Below are 12,799 nucleotides of genomic sequence, written 5' to 3'. Positions count from 1 at the left end.
GAATTTGGGTAGTATGTGAATTCATCTTGGGTACACTTAAAAATCAGTTTAAAATGATTTTAGTTTAAATAGATTCCAATTTAGTTTAAGTTTGAATTATTTCAGTTTCAGTTTGAATCAATTCAGTTATATAGTTAAATATTCAGTTCAGTTGATCGATCAACTTTTCAATTTTTCACCGTTATTCTCACTTATCCTTTGTTTCAGTTCAATTGCAGTTCAATTTTGGTTTTCATTTACAGTTTATTTCAATAAGCATTTTTCAGTTTACTTCGGTTATAATTACTCACAATTCAATTTAATTTAGTTCAATTTTCGATTACTTCAACTCAACCAATAACCATTAACCAAACTGACAGCTCTAGTCCCAACTCAGTTGTTCTTTAGAACCACGGACCTCACTTGCAAGATTTTGGAGCCATCAATATCCAGCAATGCATGCACCATAAGTCACAAGACATAGGTTTCAACTCTCACAAAGACAGACACAAAAACGCCAAACGGTGCCCGTGTGCCTCCATTTCATCCCTACTCTCACCATTCCTCTATTTCCCGCTTTTCTCTCTCCTCCTTTCCCTCCTTTTGCGTCCCCTTCAAAAAAATCTCAACGACCTGCAAAAATTTCTGTTCCATTTTCGTTCTGCAACTTAATCACTCAATCATTCTATGCTTTTCTAGCCCTCTTTCATGGCGGGAGGCCGTTTATCGCATTTTCTCCGTCGCTATTCTTCCAAGTACACCATTTTTCAGGTTAGGGTTTTACTCTCCAATCCTCTTTCTAACTTTAAGAATTATTCTCTTTCAATTTATCGTTTATCTTCGTCATCGAATTCAAGTTATGGTTTTCGAGAAACATCGTCACCTTTTCTACCACAATTTCATTTCTATGGTGCTAAGTCATTTTCTACCTCCGGCGGAACTGATGTTTATGAGCTAAAAGCAGATAATTTAAATGCCGATAACAATTTAGTTGATGATAATCATGATAATGTAGTTGCTGATTTAGATGCTGTTGTTGATTCTGACATGTTATATGAGCATGTTGATGGTGAGTTAAGTTCCTCTAAAAATTATGAAGGATTTGAACATGTTGCTTCTGTTGATCCCGTAGAAATCTATAGGCAGCTCTGTGAGTTGCCGAGGGATGCCGAATTATGTAGGGAAGATTGGCAGTTATTACATGATATATTTGGCCGGTTATCAAGGTCTGCTTGGGCATCTAATCAAGCTTTGGCTATATACATTGGTGCATCATTTTTCCCAACTGCAGTGCAAAAATTTAGGGGATTTTTTATTAGGCATTGCCGGAAAGATATTGCAAATTATTTGCTTTCTCTGGGACCTGGAGATGAAGCGGATAAGTTTTTGTTTCCTGTGTTTGTAGAATATTGCATTGAACAGTTCCCTAATGAGATTAAGAAGTTTCGGAATATGGTTGAGTGTGCTGATCTAACCAAACCTCACACTTGGTTTCCCTTTGCAAGGGCGATGAAACGCAAGATTGTTTATCATTGTGGGCCTACTAATAGTGGGAAGACGTATAATGCTTTGCAACGGTTTATGGAAGCTAAGAAAGGGGTATATTGTAGTCCGCTCAGGTTGTTGGCAATGGAAGTATTTGATAAGGTTAATGCTCTTGGTGTTTATTGTAGTCTTCTTACAGGACAAGAGAAGAAACTTGTGCCCTTTTCTGATCATGTTGCCTGCACAGTTGAAATGGTATCCGCTGAAGAAGTGTATGATGTTGCAGTTATTGATGAGATACAAATGATGGCTGACCCTTGCAGAGGATTTGCGTGGACTAGGGCGTTGCTCGGATTAAAGGCTGACGAAATACATCTATGTGGAGACCCAAGTGTTCTGAATATCGTGCGAAAAATTTGTTCAGATACAGGAGATGAGTTGGTGGAACAGCACTATAGTAGATTTAAACCATTGGTTGTTGAAGCGAAGACATTGCTAGGGGATCTTCGGAACGTTAAGTCTGGTGATTGTGTAGTTGCATTCTCGAGGAGGGAAATTTTTGAGGTAAAATTGGCCATTGAAAAGCAAACAAAGCACCGATGCTGTGTTATCTATGGTGCTTTGCCGCCAGAGACTCGCAGGCAACAAGCTACTCTGTTCAATGACCACGATAATGAATTTGATGTCTTGGTTGCTAGTGATGCTGTAGGAATGGGCTTGAATCTTAACATAAAAAGAGTAGTGTTTTACAGCCTTTCAAAGTACAATGGGGACAAGGTTGTTCCTGTTCCAGCCTCACAGGCTAAACAAATTGCAGGTAGGGCTGGTAGGAGAGGAAGTCGCTATCCAGATGGTCTTTGCACTACTTTGCATTTAGAAGATCTAGATTATCTAATTGAATGTCTGAAACAACCTTTTCAGGAAGTTAAGAAAGTCGGTCTTTTTCCATTTTATGAGCAAGTTGAGCTTTTTGCTGGTCAACTACCTAACACAACTTTCGCTCAGCTTCTTGACAAGTTTGCTGAGAACTGTCGCCTGGATGGATCTTACTTCTTGTGTCAACAAGCTGGTATTAAAAAGGTGGCTAATATGTTGGAGAAAGTTCAGGGTTTATCACTGGAGGATCGTTATAATTTTTGCTTTGCTCCTGTTAACATTCGGGACCCAAAGGCAATGTACCATCTCCTAAGGTTTGCTTCATCATTTAGTCAAAAGCTTCCTGTCAATATAGCAATGGGCATGCCTAAGGGTTCTGCTAAAAACGATTCAGAGCTATTGGATCTTGAAACTAAGCACCAAGTCTGTTCTATGTATCTGTGGTTGTCAAACCATTTTAGAGAGGAGAATTTTCCTTATAAGCAAAGGGCAGAGTCTATGGCATCTAATATTGCTGAATTGCTTGGTGAATCTTTAACTAAAGCATGTTGGAAACCAGAATCGAGGGGAGCAAGTAAGAAACCTGAACAGAAAGATGGCTATGAAAGACCACAATCACTAATCCAAGTATTTGATAAGTAAGTTTCATTTTTGCCTCTCTTATTGATTTGCGATGAGCCTCCCCTCTTATGTTGTTGGGTAGTTAAAGCAGTAAAGTTGTTGTAGTTATCAGATCTTAATTACAACTCTGCATATAGCTGTATCAATATGATTATGTGTTGTGGTGACTGACACTTTGTGGTCAGATTTTAACTGTTTAATTTTGAAGTGACTTTCTGCATTTGCATTGTGTCTTTCAGGAGGCTTTTGGTTTGGGGTTTCTAGGAAAGGATAAGAGAATCAAATAGTTTGATTCATTTACTTGTTGTTTGTTAACACATTTTAATCATTCCCTGTATTCTCCCCTTTCCCCCTAACTCGTCTACTTCCATTACCCACACCCTCCAAGGGTTCACTTACCTTTTCCCTCCGCTACTACATGGTCACTTTGACCATTGATTTGACCACCACCAAAACCACCACCCCAACCACCAAACCGCCTACTAACAAGTGAGTGATTGCCCCTACTCCCTAGCCACTGACACCACCTCTCCTGCCACCCTAACCACCATCTGACCACCACCCTATCCGCCGGATGCACTATCTTGTGCACGTAAATTGCAACGCACCACCATAGCCAATAAACCACAACGTTATCCAGCAACCTACCAAAAAATCCACCAACACTACTTTAAAAGCCATAACCCTAAAAGAAAAGGAAAATCAAGAGTAAGAATAGATGAATACCTTTTCTTATGACCTTTAAAACCTCAAAGTTCACCTCTAATGGTGGTGGAGAAGGAAAAGATAGAAGGGAAAGGTGGTAAGAGGTGGTGCCGTGGTGGCGTAAGGCGGCGGTGATGGACGACCTTAAGGGGGCGGCGGCTGACTGTGAGTAGAGGAGGCAGTGGGCGGCGGTGAGGGGAGTGGCAGTGACTGACGGACGATACTTGAGAAAGAGAGAGAAAGGGAGAATATGGTGGAGCAATGGTGAGAAGACGAGGGATTCTCTACCCGAACAATAATTTTACTCAAAGGATTTTCTATTCCTTGCTCCTTGTTTCTCTTTCTTAAACCTTCCCCTTCATAAACCAAACGCCCCCTCTAGACTGGTTTGTTGTCACATTGCTCATCAAACTCATGTTGCAATGTCAATATGATTGTTTTCCTCCGTGATGTAATGAGGTTTTCGTATATCAAATATTTGTCTTCATCTTTTCTTGTTATGCACTTAAATCCTAAATATCAAAATTGCGGCAACATTGTCATGTGGTTCTGCTTGGGATATTTATTAGCATCTTAAAATGAGCTGCGGTTGAAATTATAGATTAAATTACTACTTCTTTATACTTCTGGTACCCGTGCTCTTCCCTGCTGTGTATGGTGTATTTGGTCATTATGTATGATTAGGGGTGTCAAAAACTGGGCCGACCCACGGGTGAACCCGCATGCGACCCAGACCCAACCTGTTTCGAGCCGAGAGTGGTCGGTTGGAAAGCCGACCCATTCCGACCCAGCGTTCACCCGTGCCCAGTTTAACCCGTGGAATTGGTCACCCAACCTGAGTTGGGCCGACCCAGTTTGACCCGCACCCAGTTGCACCCGTGAACAACGACCCACACCCAACTTGTTTCCGACCCAAAATAACCCGCACCCAACTTCACCCGCCAATGACCCAGTTAAACCCACCCAGTTATCACCCAACCCTGTTACCACCCAACCCAATTGTGACCCAACCCAGTTATCACCGACCCAGTTATGACCCAACCCAGTTTCGACCCAACCCAACTAAACCTGACCCAACACCATTCCGACCCAAGTAAACCCGACCCAACACCATTCCGACCCAATACAATCCAGCAATGACTAAATGAGTTTATGAGCGTACTCTTTTTGGTCAATTTATATAATTTTTGAACATAAAATATTTCGTAACTATTTGTGGTCAAAGTAATTGACAAATATTATTTATCAAGACATAAACACATAAATATGATCTCTATCATTTATAAACCATTTTTTATCATTTATAACCACCTGGTTTTAATCTTCTACCAAATTTCAATCTTCTTCCTCAAATTCATTCCTCCTGGGATCAAGGCACCCTCACACACTTGAACAATATACTACCATAACCCAATTTGGACACAATCTCACATAATATCATATTGCTTAAGTTCAAAGTAACACCAAATTCTCATATCACATACACATGCATCAACCATCAAGACAAACTACAATTTGCAAACGCCTAGTAAACCAAAATATAAAGCATGCCTAGATTCATATGTAACAATACATTGTCCAAATAATAATAAAATTTAAACCAACAAACAAATAAAAAATAAAATTAATAAAACAAACCCAATCAAATTCAAAAATGCCATTAAAAATTGAAGCTTGCAAAAAAAAAAACACATAACATAGCCAAAAAAAAAAAAAAAAACAAATTCATGAATGCAAAATAAAAACAGATCTGAACAAAAAAATACTTACTAAAAATTGTAAAATATAAACATGAACCCAAAGAAAACTAGAGTCATCCTAATATTTAGATCTAACACTAAGCATTATATCAAGTATATAAACAATGAGATTTTCATATTTTTGGGGTTTCTTCTTGAATCTTGCTATTTTGACTAGAAATCTTCAACTTTACTTGAGTTATGACATAAAGAACTCAATTTCACAACCCTTGCTCCACCTTGTAAATTTTCTTGTCTTGGACTATAGGTTGTTCGCTTCAGCCAACTAATGTCCACGCGATGCTTATGAATTTGGCTGCTACATCATTTCAAGGATTCTATGTTGTAGCTCGTTCCACTGCGGAAACAGAATACATAGCACTAGCACTTTAACACTGTTGGAAGAATTACAAAACTCAAGTAGATAAAAACAAACAGCGACGGCTGTAATACGATGAGATGGTGGAGTTTTCGTTCGATAAAAGTTGTCTTGTAGTGAAGACTGGTGGTGGTGGTGGTCGTGGTGGTGGTGGTGTACGAGAAGATGGAAGAGTTTTGAGGAAGATGAAGATGGAGGCTGTGAGTAGTGAGGAACGGGAATGAGAGAAAAAGAGAGAGGGTTTAGGGGTAGGAAGGAATGCAATGGTTGGATTTTGATCTTTTTAAAATCAATGGTCTTAATCCATAATCCATGACATTATTTTTTGACCAATGAGAATTGAGAATTTCCAATCACATGGATTACTAACTTAATCTATGGTTGAATTTTCATCTTTCTAAAACTAATGGCCTAAACTACTAATAAACTAGTATTGTATTTTGATATTTTTTTTATTTGAGTATCCTAAATTTATAATTCTAATATTACTAGTTTAGTAACTTTAAAACTTAGAAGTGTTATTATAAATTAATAGAAATTATAAACTTTTAAAATTAAATTAGTATTATTGATTTTTAAGAAATTATTATTCTAAATTTATAAATTAAAAATATGTGAACATGTTACATGCGGTGATTAGGGATTAATTTAATGCTAAATGTAAGACGTAACACAATAATATTTAACAGATTATTAACACAATAAGTTAGCCGATTATTAGTAACAATTAACAACTAATAAGTTAGTGAATTACTGAGCTAATAGGTCTAAGTGAGTAACTAATTAAGTGCTAAGTTACTATATAGTTGTTAACAAGTTATTATGTAGTAAGTGCTTATTAACTATATAGTTGTTAAGTCTTATTTATATCTAAATATCAATGGTTTTACTAATATATAAATATCAATGTACTACTAATTAAAATGATTGAACATATTGATAAAATAGTTTGTTTATACTTCATCATATATAGTCACAACATAATACATATATACCGTGTTATGTTTGTTATTGTTACTGTTATTGTTAGCATTGTTGCTACTGTTACTATTAGTATTTATATTGTTATTGTTGTTAGTATTCCTGTTTTTATTTGCATTACTATTGCTATTGTTAGCATTGTTACTATTATTGTTATTATTTGTCTTATTATAATTATCATCGTCGCTTTATATGTTTATTATTATTATTATCCTTATCATCATAACTATTTACAAACTCATATATCAATTATAATGCTTATAATAATAAATCATTTATATAAGCCTTAGATTTCTGATTTTAGAGATTAAAAAACTGATCAAGTTGCTATACGACGATACGTATAAGAACTTAGTAAGATACTGTCTTTTAAGATCCAAAATTGAAACGTCAACGATGAAAGTCGATCAATCTATTCTAAAATTCTAATGATGCTTTGATTATTGTTAAAACCGTGTAATAACATCGATGATCAATCTTATGATTATTTGATGGTTCTGACTTTTGATTGATGTTGAAGACAATCAATATTATGATCAATTCATTAATTAATTTATGCCAAGATTGTGAACCTTTACTTAACGAGTTTTGATCATGTTCATCTTCTACTAATATAATGTTTGATTATGTATCATCTTCATATGACATATTGACATATTCGATTAAGTGATAAGTGATTAACGTTGATCATTGTTACTTCACTACTTGTTGAGTTGTTCCATGAACGATGAAAGTCTAACTCTTTTTGTTGCTATGTAGTGACTGATTCAAACTTGAGAGTGAGTAAGTCACTAACTAACAAAATATTTAAGTTTAATAGTCTATTGACTCTAACAATATAAGTCTATAATCAATAATCAGTATGGACTATGGAGTATGGACTTATGCCTTAAGCCCTTAACAACTTAAATGCTTAATCCTTATGGTTGTTAGTTGTTAGTTGTTAGTTGTTACTTGTTAGATGTTAGTTGTCACTTGTTACTTGTTAATTGAATACTTACGCAATCATGAATAAGAATAAGTGAATAACCGCATAGGCGATACTTAGGCAATAGGCTAATAGCCAATGCCCAATGGTGAATGGCCCAATAATATAAGTTTATAACAATCTCGACCCAAATCAATACGCCGCGGCGCCGCCGGTTTGATATTTCAGCTGTTCCAAGAACCAAGTCCTACCGAGATCCGATATATTCCGACCCAAGTCAAATTTCGATTTATTTTGACCCAAGTCATTCCGATAGTCGATTTCTTGAATACTCAATTAATTCTAAAGGTCGATTTTATTCTGACCCATTTCATTCCGATATCGATTTCTTCCGACCCAAGTAATTTCGAAAGCCGATTTCTTCCGACCCAAGTAACCCGAAAGCCGATTTCTTCCGACCCAAGTAATTTCAAAAGCCGAATTATTCCGACCGAAGTCATTCCGAAGCCGATTTATTCTGACCCAAGTTATTCCGACATTGATTTATTCCGACCCAAGTAATCCGAAAGCCGATTTCTTCCGAACCAAGTCATTCCGAAACCCGATTTATTCCGACCCAAGTCATTCCGAAAGCCGATTTCTTCCGACCCAAGTCATTTCGAAAGCCGATTTCTTCCGACCCAAGTCATTCCGAAAGCCGATTTCTTCCGACCCAAGTCATTCCGAAAGCCGATTTCGACCAACTTCACCTTATTTCATTCTGACCCAAATTCACCCAACCCAGATACCGACCGACCCAGTCTCACCCGACCCAGTTCCGACCCAGTTTCGAGATCCCCTCACCCATTTTCACCCGACCCATGTTCACCCGACCCACCCAGTTCCGACCCATGACACACGGTCACCCAGATTATTCCGACCCAAATCATTCCGACCCAGCTTGGGTCAACCCAAACCCAGCCAGTGACCCAGATTGACACCTCTATGTATGATAGGATTAATTACTAGTGAATTTAATCTAGTTTGCATTTGGCCAAGTCAATTAAATGGTACATTTTTTCTACAGGGAAAATTTATGCGTCTGCTAGTAGATATAAATGTTTATCTAGCTCTCCCCTTAATGAGAAATTTCTGTCACATTATCAGTGGAGGTCTTTGATGAGAGGAAGAAGTTGGAAAAAGGTGTTAAGGTCTGATTTGTTACAATTATTTTTCAGAACCAAATAAGCCGAAGACGAAAATAGTGACAGTCTAAAATTTACATTAAAGTAATAATTACAACAAATATGTAGGAAACATAATTAAACTAACCTAAAAGAAGCCTAGTTCTGAATATCCAAAAAAGATCTAGATGCTGAAACATCTATTTTCTATAGAGGTTTAAAGCTTGTTTGCTTATGTTATGGTGCAATTAGCAGTTAGGGTTGGATATAATGCTTTAACATTCTTAGCTTGAAAGAAATTTTCTTAGGTAGTAGCTTGAAAGTGGCCGACTTGTTTCTGTGGCCAGTCTGAGTAAAACTTGCATATTAGTATATTTCTGTATATGGAAAACTAGCTTTTGGATAATTGTCAAAGCTCTATATGTATGGAAATTATCTTTTTATATTCCCTTGTCTTGGTCATTTTAAAAGCAATTTATGGAACCTGTTTGCAGGAAAAGGCAGGATGAGTCCTTGGCACAAGATAAATCTGATAAAGCTAAGAAGACAACTGTTTAGTTTACTAGGTATGCTTTCAATTAGACTATTACTTGACGTGTATTTTATCTATCTCTTTTGAATGTTGATGCTATATTGATAACATCTGAAAATTTTTGTTTGTTATAGATGATTAGCATGATGCTATGAGTTTTGTCATAACCATGTAATGTTGAAACAAGATGGCTATACCAAATTCTCTCCTTGTTCTCAATATAATCTCCTTTTCTGTATACTTATGTGTGGTGGACCAAATAATTTTTGGCTGACGAAACTGGACTTTGATACTCCTTGCTCCATAACTGCTCGAGACTTCGCTCGGATGTTTTGAAAGAACATAAACTTTGCAAAACGGTCAAGAACAATAAAGCTGAAGCAGGAAATGATAAGATTGATCTTACAACAAACAAAATACTTCATCCTTTCTGAAGTAAATGAAATGTAGGGGGGGAAGCACAGGATTATGAAGAGGAGAGAGATAGAGAGAAATGAAGGGATCCATGTGATGAAGGGAGAGACAGAGAAGTAAATGCCACATAAAGTTACGTTTCATTTATTCTGGAACGGCATGAAATTATAAATGTTTCATTTATTTTAGAACAGATCAAGTATATATTATAAATGCCGTGGTATGCGTCATTTATTTGAAGTCCTTATTGGATCCTTTATCACTTTCAATGGAAGGGATCAGAGGATGAGGTCTCTGACCAGGGCATACCAGGAGGGGGGTTGACCAGTCTGAAAGGGAAAAGTTAACTGAATCAGATCGAAATAGGATTTGGTTTCTCCACAGGATTGTTCAGGATCAAAATAGGGTATGGGATCACAAGCACAAGTCTTAACGGGTGGTTTATGGTTCCTGCCCATCTGTCTCCCTCTCATTAATAATTTTGTTATGTGGTTGAATATGGTAACTATATCACTATATGCATATTTATCGCTTACAATAATCACATCTTAGTGTGCAAACTTGAGCTTTGACCCTTCTCGTTATCTATGTCAAAGATGTTTAGTGGAGGTAGTTTAGGATCTCAGTGTACATTTTTCGATCATATCATATTGCCTGTTTTTTAGGACTTCGTTTAAAAATGGAACCAACGTAAGATGGCGATCTAACAACTTAGGTTCTTTTACAAATTGATTTTATATATCAGCTTATTTGTGTGAAATTTGAACTTTTGTTCTTCCTTCGTTTTTTCTACATGTTACACTTTTAAAATTACGGACTTGGGTAATTTTTGGAAAGGAGAGAGATAGAGATAAAGAAAACAAAAGGTCTCATGTGAACATGTGATAGAAGAGAGATAGAGAGAAGTTATTAACCAAAATAAAAGTGTAACATCTAATTTGAGACTTTCTAATATAGAAAGTATAAAATCTAACAAAACAGAGAAAATATTTCATTTTTTAATTTTAGCGTTTCATTCTCTTTTAATGTATGTATTGGAGGTAATAACATTGAAGTGTTTCAGCAGATAAGTTTAACTTAAAGTAAGTATTGGCATAGTTAATCCCAACTTTCACTAATCTGTCCAAATAATCTCAAATTTTGACTTTTTTTAGAATAATCCCAAGTTTGGAGGTTACCTTCCCAAAATAAACCAAATTGTTAATTTTCTCATCCACCCCTCCTTTCAAAGTGGAATATTTTGTGCCAGGTATGAGAGGAAGGCTTGTGCAGCATCCACACTCCAAGCCCAGTGGGCTCCTGTGTGAGGGAGCGTGATAGAGTATAAAACTATTCTTGAGATTCCAACTATCAGCTTAGATTTTTAGTTGAGTTGGTCTTTAGACATTATGTAACACAGAAAATAGATAAATGAAGTCAAGAATGACAAGAGCTTGCATTATTTTTGGAAAGGTACTTCCAATGGTTGGAATTATTAATGAATAATCCAAAGGCCGGAATTATTTGTGAAGAGTTGCAAAAGTTGGAATTGTTTGTTTCAATTTTTCCCAACTTATATCTATGATAGTATACTTAGACAGTGACAAAGAAAGATTTACCAGTTAGTAATCACAGTGATTGTCAGAGATGACAGCATACAGGGATTTACCAGTTAGTAATCACAGTGATTGTCAGAGATGACAGCATACAGCATACAGTGATTGTCAGAGATGACAGCATACAGCGGTAGGAAAAAATCTCTTTGACTTGTTTGGTTTCCAAGACATTAAATGACAGCATGATGTAGGGTAAGTAACATTAAACTGTCAACAGCTTGTTCTGGTAAGTCCTAAGACATTTACCCTTGTCCAATCCTTTTTGTTTTTTCTTGTGTCCTAGGTCTGTAGAACAATTCTCTGGGCACAAAGAATGTTCTCACTTCAAGCATAATCTTGATTATAAGGTTTGCTTCGACATATTATCTTCATCTGTTAACATTGCTATCATGATAGTGTAAGTGAACTCGAATCTAGATGGAGCCCGTGGAGGTAGAAAAATCTAATGATTCAGTTGCACAGAGTGGAGTAAGTATGCAGAAAATGTACTTGCATCTATTAGTAAAGGACGTGGACTGTGAAATTACATGCTGCTACTACCTGGAATTGATAAGGCTATATCTTCATCTTTACTTCATTCTAATTTTTCTGGAATTCCTGGAATGAGCAGGTAATTGAGTTTAACTTGCTTGCATTAATTTTACACGGGAGATGCGATGACTTCCTGCAGAAGTTATGTGCGGACGACACGTAATTTATGATGCATCAAGATCATGTGGAGTTGCCAAACTGTGATAATTTACTCATTGTTGAGCGGGGGAAAATTAATGGTGGCCACACTTTTAGTTCACCTGTATAATAATGAAAGTTCAGTTTGCACTATATTGTCAATCAGAAGTGCACAAAATCAAGCAAGATTTGGTCTAGTGGTTAAGGTTTGGCCTCATGACTCCAATAACTATGAGATCAACTCCCACTAGGGGCTCTTTGAAGTGAGATTTTCCTTACCATCTTCCCTCTCTCCAAGTAGTCTGACGTGCAAACCTGGTTATACCTTTGTGAGGTGCCAGTTTAGTAGGGTTATTCATCTTACCAACTTAAAAAAAAAATCAAAAGTGTACAAAGACATTTTTATGCTCCTATAATGCACAACTAATCATGTCTTTGGTGCTTGGATTTGGAGTTTCACATGAATAAAATCCAAGCATTTGTCACATGGTCCTGATTCTGCAACATGGCTCGATTAAATAATAATCAAGGTAAATCATTTTTCATGCTTGGTGGTGAGAGAGGAATTCCTGAACATCCTTTATAAGATTAATACAAATTCTAGCAGGACCGAGAGAAATTCTTGATATGTGTTAGTAACTTCTGCCATCTAATTCTAAATAAAATTTTGAGCTGCGGGCTGATGTTTTGATTTGCTTATTTTGCTTGCATTTATTTAGTCTGACTACTTTAA

General features: G+C 36.5%; 1 protein-coding gene across 4 annotated transcripts; it reads left to right on the top strand.

Annotated features, from left to right (window-relative positions):
* The first annotated feature begins 460 nt into the window (after nt 1-460).
* On the top strand, nt 461-12,428 carry LOC104897026 (DExH-box ATP-dependent RNA helicase DExH18, mitochondrial). Of its 4 annotated transcripts, none has more exons than XM_010683837.4 (3): nt 461-2,978; nt 9,351-9,422; nt 12,008-12,428. In XM_010683837.4, exons 1-2 carry the CDS (start codon nt 688-690, stop codon nt 9,412-9,414), a joined length of 2,355 nt encoding a protein of 784 aa, XP_010682139.2. In that variant the 5' UTR covers nt 461-687; the 3' UTR covers nt 9,415-9,422; nt 12,008-12,428. The 4 variants fall into 4 exon arrangements, with proteins under 4 accessions (XP_010682139.2, XP_048501968.1, XP_010682138.2 ...); XM_048646011.2 differs by lacking the exon at nt 12,008-12,428 and adding an exon at nt 9,839-11,312; XM_010683836.3 differs by lacking the exon at nt 12,008-12,428 and adding an exon at nt 9,523-9,626.
* The last annotated feature ends 371 nt before the right edge of the window (nt 12,429-12,799 follow it).

The sequence above is a fragment of the Beta vulgaris genome, chromosome 6 (assembly GCF_026745355.1).
Source record: "Beta vulgaris subsp. vulgaris cultivar EL10 chromosome 6, EL10.2, whole genome shotgun sequence".
Classification (NCBI taxonomy): Eukaryota; Viridiplantae; Streptophyta; class Magnoliopsida; order Caryophyllales; family Amaranthaceae; genus Beta; species Beta vulgaris.
Note: the sequence above shows the minus strand (reverse complement) of the source record. Positions and strands in the feature narration are given on the sequence as shown.

Coding starts and splice junctions, on each gene's coding strand:
- LOC104897026 (XM_010683837.4), top strand. CDS start 688: ATGGCGGGAGGCCGTTTATCGCATTTTCTCCGTCGCTATTCTTCCAAG. Junction 2,979..9,350: donor CTAATCCAAGTATTTGATAA/GTAAGTTTCATT, acceptor ACCTGTTTGCAG/GAAAAGGCAGGATGAGTCCT.